The 7635-nt window shown below is 32.2% G+C and overlaps 2 protein-coding genes across 3 annotated transcripts; one reads left to right on the forward strand and one right to left on the reverse strand.

Moving 5' to 3' along the window:
* Window positions 1–140: 140 nt before the first annotated feature.
* On the reverse strand, window positions 141–767 carry LOC111631990. The gene has a single exon (XM_023376337.1). The coding sequence runs from the start codon at window positions 765–767 to the stop codon at window positions 141–143; it is 627 nt and encodes a 208-aa protein (XP_023232105.1).
* Window positions 768–5310: 4543 nt separating this feature from the next.
* On the forward strand, window positions 5311–7477 carry LOC111631999 (astacin-like metalloprotease toxin 5). Of its 2 annotated transcripts, XM_023376353.1 has the most exons (7): window positions 5311–5398; window positions 5566–5637; window positions 5713–5905; window positions 6613–6685; window positions 6755–6872; window positions 6945–7120; window positions 7190–7422. In XM_023376353.1, exons 2-7 carry the CDS (start codon window positions 5615–5617, stop codon window positions 7405–7407), a joined length of 801 nt encoding a protein of 266 aa, XP_023232121.1. In that variant the 5' UTR covers window positions 5311–5398; window positions 5566–5614; the 3' UTR covers window positions 7408–7422. The 2 variants fall into 2 exon arrangements, with proteins under 2 accessions (XP_023232121.1, XP_023232120.1); XM_023376352.1 differs by lacking the exons at window positions 5311–5398; window positions 5566–5637 and having other exon boundaries at window positions 5765–6525; window positions 7190–7477.
* Window positions 7478–7635: the final 158 nt, after the last annotated feature.

A 7635-nucleotide genomic window follows, 5' to 3' on the forward strand; every position in this document is an offset into this window, starting at 1 on the left:
CATTGCTAGAGTTGGGGAAGACAGAGGTTTGATGATTGTTGCCTCATCCCATTTAACCTTAGAGCCTTGCGCTTGCGCCATTTGGGACAAAATCGTTGAATTAGATGCTTTTCTTATGGCATATCTATGTTCTTTGAGCCTTACTCCCAAGTTTCTGGTAGTGACGCCGATATAATCTTTTTAACATCCAGTTGTAAGTTCTCATAAGGAATCTTATACACCCCTGCTTTTTCCTCCGCTTTGATACTATCCTTATCATTTCTCAAGATCTTATACAAATTAGGGGCTCTTCTTAAAACCACTCTTGATTCCTTTCGACTAGCAATTTCTTTCATAACACTATTCATACTACTATTATAAGTAAATTTTGTGAGCCTAGTAGGAACATTCCTTAAAGTTCTTTTTACTATGCCCCTTTCATACTTTTTAAGCATTCCTACAATTATACTTTTTCTGTAACCCAGGGTCCGGGCCACCTGCAATACTCTATCAATCTCCTTCTCCCTGTCAGCGACTCGGTCATAATATAAATAGGCTCTCCTTATTAACGCTCGGAAAGCTGCCATCTTATACCGATATGGATCCATGGATTGGGATGGTATATATAATGGGGTGTGTGTAGGTTTAATATAAACACTTGTTGACAAATGTTTTTTCATAAACCGGATATTAATGTCCAAGAAGTGCATATTCAAGGAACTCTTTTGTTCTAATCTCAATTTAAGTCCATCATCGTTATCATTGATTTTACCCATAAATTCATGCATCCTACTATTATTTCTCCATAAAATAAGGATGTCATCCACATACCTGCTGAAATATACGATATCTTCCTTGAAACTATGAAGAACCCTTCTTTCTATTCTTCTGACAACTAATTTCGCAAAAGATTCCTGAGAGGGGACTTCCCATCGGAACCCCTCTTTTTTGTCTGTAGACCTGACCACAAAAGGTGAAGCACGACTCATAGCATACCAGGTTAGCCAGTTCTTCTAGCTCTTGGGTGTAAAGAAGCAATTGGGAGTTCTTTATGTACAAGAAATCCAATAACGCATCCACGCAAAACTCAATCATTACTGAAGGATACATGCTTTCATAATCTAAAACGGTCGCTACCTCATCTTCCATTAAAGATATACTTTGTATTTCCTTGACAACAATAAGAGGATCCTGTGCCACTAGACTATCATCGTCAAGGTGTGAGGATAAATACTCGTGCAGCCTTTTTTCTAATATAAAGGTGGGTCCTCTGCATTTCTCTACAACTGGCCTTAACTCCATTCCGGTCTTGTGGGTCTTAGNATTTTTATTAATATTAACATTTTATAAACAAAGTTAAAATTTTTAAAAATATTACAAAAATCATCAGTTTTCACCATGGTTTATAATATGATTGCAGAAAGTGCTTACTGCAGACAACTGACCAGTCACTTGGCTTCCAAAGTTTTGAACTGTTTTCATCTGTAAATTTTAAAAAGAGTTAGCTTATATAGTAAATCTATTAGTTATACTATCTATAAATAATTTGTAAGCATAAATAGATAAATTGTACAAAAATTTAAAAAATATAGCCTAATCTCATTGCAATTAACAGTCGCGCAAAAACCGTACTTGTTTTCATTAAGGGGGGAGTTACATGTATTTAATTTTTTGTATTTAAAAAGCTGAAATTAAGTGCGTTTCAAATACACCCATGTAGTTTTTAGCAATGTCTTTCTACTGTTTTTGAAATATCCGATAAATTCGATAAAAGAAAGTACTGTAATATATAAATTTTCGGGGGTTGAAATTTTCCATGTGCTTTTTAAGGGGGTTTTTATAAAAGCCACAAAAGATCACAATGGGAAGGGGAAGGTAAGATTTAGGAAATATGGGGACACGTGGTCTTTGCACGAACCCTTACAGCATATAAAATAATTGCAAAAGTAGCATCAATGGATGTAGCATAGATGTTATAATTTTTCCTACATTACTTAATTATGGAGCATTAAATAAAACTTACCTTTTCTGCTGACAGCTTTTACCATTTTAATTTAAACGTAAATTCTCTTCCGCGGGATATTCGTGAACACTTGTTCCATCTTTTTTCGATTTGTTTGATGTACAAAATGGCACAGAACAATGAACCATTTTAAATCAAACCTTTTAAAAATTCACCAGTATCTTGATATAAAATATTTTTGAAATTTTAATTTTTTTTAAATCTATCATAAGCACGTCTTTGCAACAGAATTACCGTTGATCACTTGATCGAATAGTACGGTCATCAGCGCTCCTAGTGAGAATTATGTGCAAACCGACTCAGGAATCGACACACGTATTCAAAGCAAATGGCTAAGCTGTTCTTATTGTAGGCTGAGCACCGTGCCACAAATGACGTAAAATATAATTACGTACTTTCTTAGCATAATGTTGCCGTTGAGAACAAATCACACAAGAACACTTTTAGTGGAAAAAGATTTTGGTTTATTGTTAGGAACGGATATACATTTCGGGCTTAACGCTTCTCTTCAGTCTTATTGTAACAATTTATCAGTAAGTTGATTACAGATTTAAAGATTTACGGAATGCATTGAAATATTTAGAATACGCGTAAAATGGTTTATACAATAAAACTTAATTACCTGAGATTATAGTGACAGTTAAAACAACACGACACGTGAGAAGACATAGTTGAAAAAAGGGGAGGAAATTGGCGCTAAAATTCTTTTAGTTCCATTCTTATACGCATTAGAACAGTATAGACCGCGTTATATGGAATCGGCGTTAAGCGAGGTGTTACTGTATTTCCGCTAATTAAATGTTTGTCTGTCTCTTTTTACTTTACTCAAAGTTTAATTACAGTAACGCGATGAAATGATCAATTTAGACGAAATTTGTCATAGCGAAGAGTCGACTCTTCGTTGATTTTTATGAGACTGTTCATAAATTACGTCGCATTTTTCTTGAAAATTTTACTTTCTCTTTGTCCCAGTTCGTCCGAGTTTCCGTAAGTTTTTCCATTCTTGTGTTTATGAGAAATATGAGCCCGATGTGTCCTAGCGATTTCTTCAATGCTTGAGCATATATTTGAAAGACAAACTCTCATTTCCTGGTCAATACATTAAATATTTTCTTTTTTTTACTCTTAATTGTGTTGAGTGTAAAAAATCCTAATTCACATAAATAAGATGGTGAAAATTGTAGTAAAATGTTCAAAGCTTTTTTTAGATATCGCCACATATTCTTCTTTTATAGAAATCCAAAAGTCTCCGAGAGACAATTCCTTATGTCTAATCATCAATCCACGATCAGTGGATGTAGCTGCCAGTTCTTTTTCTGTTAATGTTAAACCAAAATCACTCGAAGCTTCCATGAATGGGTTTCTAATCCAATCGTATTGTTCAGTGTTAAGTGATAGAAAATAAGAACCCAATTTTTTTTTCTAAACTTATTAAATGTTCAACTATTATTGGAAGTGTTTCATTTGTACAAGTGTTATTTACTAATGGAAACGTTTCCAAACTACCTTCAACAGCTTTTCTTTTCCAAATCTGTAGTTTTCTCTGAAACATTTTCATTTTGTCAGTGGATGTGAGAAGATTTTCTTCTTTCCTTTGCATGCTAGTATTCAAAATATTGAACTGCCGAAATATACCTGCAAATACTATAACCTGGAAATCCAAAATTCTCATCTAGGAAGATTACAAAAATTGTTTCATCTCTTCAAAAAAACGCAAAAAGTTCTTGTAGTAGCTCGTGTACACGGATAAGTACTTTTCCCCTTGACAACCATCTCACCTCAATGTGTAAAAGCAATCCGTCTGTGTTGTGAATCCATATCGATGCGAAACTTTTCGAATAAACCCGATTAGACAGGTCTTGTTTTAATAAAGTTTACCATCTGAACAACTTGATCTAAAACTTCGCTTAATTTTTCTCCCAGTGTTTTTGCCACGAAGGCCTCCTTCATTAATAAAACGAACGAACGTTAAGAGTTGCGCCGTGTTGGTAATGTCTGTTGACTCATACTCGCAATGCAAAATTTGAATACCGAAGCTTATTAAGTGCCTAATTTTCTGTAATAAAAAAGAACGTTTAACTAACTACATGTTTTATAGATAAGTTTGCTTAACAGTTAACTATAAGTTTAACATTTAATGGCAACTGAATACTGAGGCATACAGATCTTGTCAAAGGATCTATCAAATCATAGTCTGAAGATATTTTATTTCAGATAATGGTTTGCAATTTGTTTCAATATTTTTATCCTTAACTTTAATCATTCTCCTTCAACCATTAACTTCAATCATTCCTCAAAAACTCGACACCAAATATTTAAGAACGTCTTTTGGAATAGACAAGATTTTTACCTTTATCAATTGCCTCCATCTTTTCCGAAATCTTTGGAAGTAGAAAATGGTGCATGGCATATCGCGGGGATATTCTCATAATAATTAGCGTAAGACATTATAACAGAATTAGAGGTAAACGAGTATCACTTTCCTGGAATTTGAATATTAAGAACGGGTCTCAAAACTACTATAAATTTCGGATACGAAGTGACTCGGTGAAGTTTTCGTAACTAGTTTTATCGTTACAGTCGGTGTTTATTGTTCAAATATACATCTTCACTCAGAGATATTTGTAAGTTGTTTCTAACCAATCGGAATGCAATAAAATATTCAAAATACGGCGAGTAAAGAAATACGAATACGTCTACGAGACAGTTTGAAAGAATTGTCGATTTTATAAGAAAGAATCAAATTTTAACACTTTGACAGCGGAGTCGAACTTTCCTTTGAGGTTTTTATCAAATGTTATTATTATGCAATTTAATTGTGTTTTTTTTTTAACTTAAATAACGCCTATTTGCTGTTTAAGTTCATCGAAATACGTAATGTTTAGGGTCTGGGAATAAATTAATTCGCTCGCTCTTATTTCAATGGGAAAAATTAATTCTGGCTTCGATTGGCCTCCTGCGATAAACTATATTCGAAGTACGTGGCACCACTTATTTGATATCGTTTCCTTGAAACATTTTATGTTTAATAGATGAGTAATAATTCTTAAATATGTAATAAAGTTATTTAAAATAAGTTTTTTCTTTATTTTTCAAAGAAACTTTATTATGTTTTATTTTCTGAAATATTTTCACGAACTGTAACAGAGACATGTCATCAATACCAAATTGATATCATTCTTTCTGTATTGTCTTCAGAAATTCGATATTTTTCAAGTATCGAATTATATAAATAGCCTTGTGAAAACCAAACTTATTGGTTTTCACAAGCACGTTTCCACAGAAAAATAAATGAATAAGAATTAAATAACAAAAAAAACTTAAGAAATTTCTATATAAAGTTCGTCATTTTACGACGTTTACACTATTCTATAGTAAGATAACTCAACGAAAAAGGTACATTTTTACATATTTTAATATTATAAATATATTTATTTGAATATTCTAATTAATAGTAATTAATAATTCGAGTGACATGACAATAATCGACATTATATCTCGATTTTGTAAATACCTCTAATAATTATGCTGTATTTGTAATGAATTTTTATTGTTAATGTAAGGAACTTATAAGGTAAACAAGGAAATCCTTAATTTATAAGCAAGACGATTATGATTTTCTATATAATCACTTTGTAAGTACTGTATTATAATTATATTAATTGTAATATTATCATTATTACAGAATTTTAATTAATTTATCTTTATAGATGTTTATTCCTTTCCTATCAAAGAACTTTTTCAGTAAAGAATGAAACCGTCAATTATACTTTGTATAAGAGCTTTATGGAAAATGTGGATTTAGCAAATAACGAAACCTTTAATTATACTTTGTATAAGAGTTCTATGGAAAATGTGAATTTATTCGAAGGCGATATTAGATTGGATACGTCATTCGGAGAGGTGATTTATAAATTTTTACACATTTAACCTTAGTTTGTTCATTTTTAGGACCTACACTATTGTTTTTGGCGACTCGAGAGAAAAGCGATGTCGGGATGCTCTTCCCGGCATCTTCGTGCCTTCTAATTTCTTTAACAGAATCGCAATCTGCAATCTCCTGGATAGAGTCTATCCATTAAGTTCTCTCGTCCACGTGTATCTTACATATTAGAATTGCACGTTCATTACGAAGGACTTGGAAATCTTATATGGTGACCTTAGAATCCAGACCATGCCGAAGATAAACTATTAGACGACCAAGAATGTCGATATTCTAATCATATGTGATCACCACTGTAATTAAGATCTCTCGAATAGAAGAAAACAATGTATCGATGTTTAATATTCTTATGCGTATTTTGTTTTCCGGATTTTCTACTCCCTCCTTCTTGCGGAAACAAATGAGGCCTTATCTAGTACTCATTGTGAGTTTGCCCAGATCACTCATCGTGGACCTGGGCAAACCCACAATTAACACAACAATTTTCGCGGGTCGTTTCAGGGTTTCCATTCAAAATGGTGATGCTTTTCGTGGTATCTGTATTCGGACTGTCGCATGGATAACGGATGCCACAAACTTTGTAAAGTCTCTTAACACATATTCAATATTGTATTAATATAAAATGATATCCAGAAATTTTTTAATTAAAGAATTTTAAAATGTTTAGAGTCGAGCCGTTGTATTGCATCACAGAGTTTGGGATGATGGTATAATATATTACAAGTTTTCTCCTGACTTAAGTACGTTATTTTGCTGTATTTGAATTAATTAATAATATTGATTAATATAATAATAACATTTTCTACTAGAAATTGTCAGAATTTTTACTTTGATAACAATTATTGACTACATCCAACTTGTAACTTGCTTACGTTTTGTATATAGAAGAACAGAGGATAATTATATTTATATACAGGAAGGAGAAGGGTAAGAATATTGATACGGATACTTAATTATTTACGTTATATTCATTATAATATATGTATACATACATTTCAGATGTAATTCCCACATTGGAAAACCGGGTGGACGTCAGATTCTTAATTTAGGAAGTGGATGTTGGAACGTCGGAATAATACTTCACGAATTAGGCCACGCTATTGGCTTGTTTCACGAACATACTCGACGGGATCGTGATAAATATATAAAAATTTTATGGGATAATATTAAAGAAGGTAAGTCAAACTGTTCAACATATTTTATGCATAAATAGTTTGAACTGATGACTTTTCTTTAACGAGCAGAACATAAAGAAGCGTTTCAGATTTACCCCAGCCTTGGAGTATGTGGCACTTATAGTTACGATACTATTATGCACTATGGTCCTAAACTAGGCGCTAAACATGGTAAAATTACTTTAATGCCAACTGTTCCAAATGTTACCATTAAAGAAATTACTGACCGGCAATTATTGTCAGAATCCGACATTAAATGTGTTAACAAGTTATACAAATGCGAATAAATTCGGTTGTAAATATATAAATAAAATTTAGTCCATTATATGAATTTTAATGGCAAAACTTTTTTTTATGTAGGAAATAATTAAATCTTTTCCTTTTTGGATGGAGTTGAATATTTTAATTCATATACAAGTATTTTTTGTAGCTCCATACTTAATTTGTCTAATATATTCAATAAATTATTTGTATTGTCTTGAAATTGATTTATGTTGGTGTCTACGAAAACAATT

Source organism: Centruroides sculpturatus, unplaced genomic scaffold, assembly GCF_000671375.1.
Source record: "Centruroides sculpturatus isolate CEXI.00-Female unplaced genomic scaffold, Cexi_2.0 scaffold636, whole genome shotgun sequence".
Lineage (NCBI taxonomy): Eukaryota > Metazoa > Arthropoda > Arachnida > Scorpiones > Buthidae > Centruroides > Centruroides sculpturatus.

What these genes read in the sequence shown, in the direction of transcription:
- LOC111631990 (XM_023376337.1), bottom strand. Translation starts at nt 767, where the DNA reads ATGCATGAATTTATGGGTAAAATCAATGATAACGATGATGGACTTAAA.
- LOC111631999 (XM_023376352.1), top strand. Translation starts at nt 6,280, where the DNA reads ATGTTTAATATTCTTATGCGTATTTTGTTTTCCGGATTTTCTACTCCC. An exon ending in TAACGGATGCCACAAACTTT is followed by an intron (nt 6,526 to 6,612) that starts GTAAAGTCTCTT and finishes TAAAATGTTTAG; the next exon opens with AGTCGAGCCGTTGTATTGCA. An exon ending in CAAGTTTTCTCCTGACTTAA is followed by an intron (nt 6,686 to 6,754) that starts GTACGTTATTTT and finishes ATTTTCTACTAG; the next exon opens with AAATTGTCAGAATTTTTACT.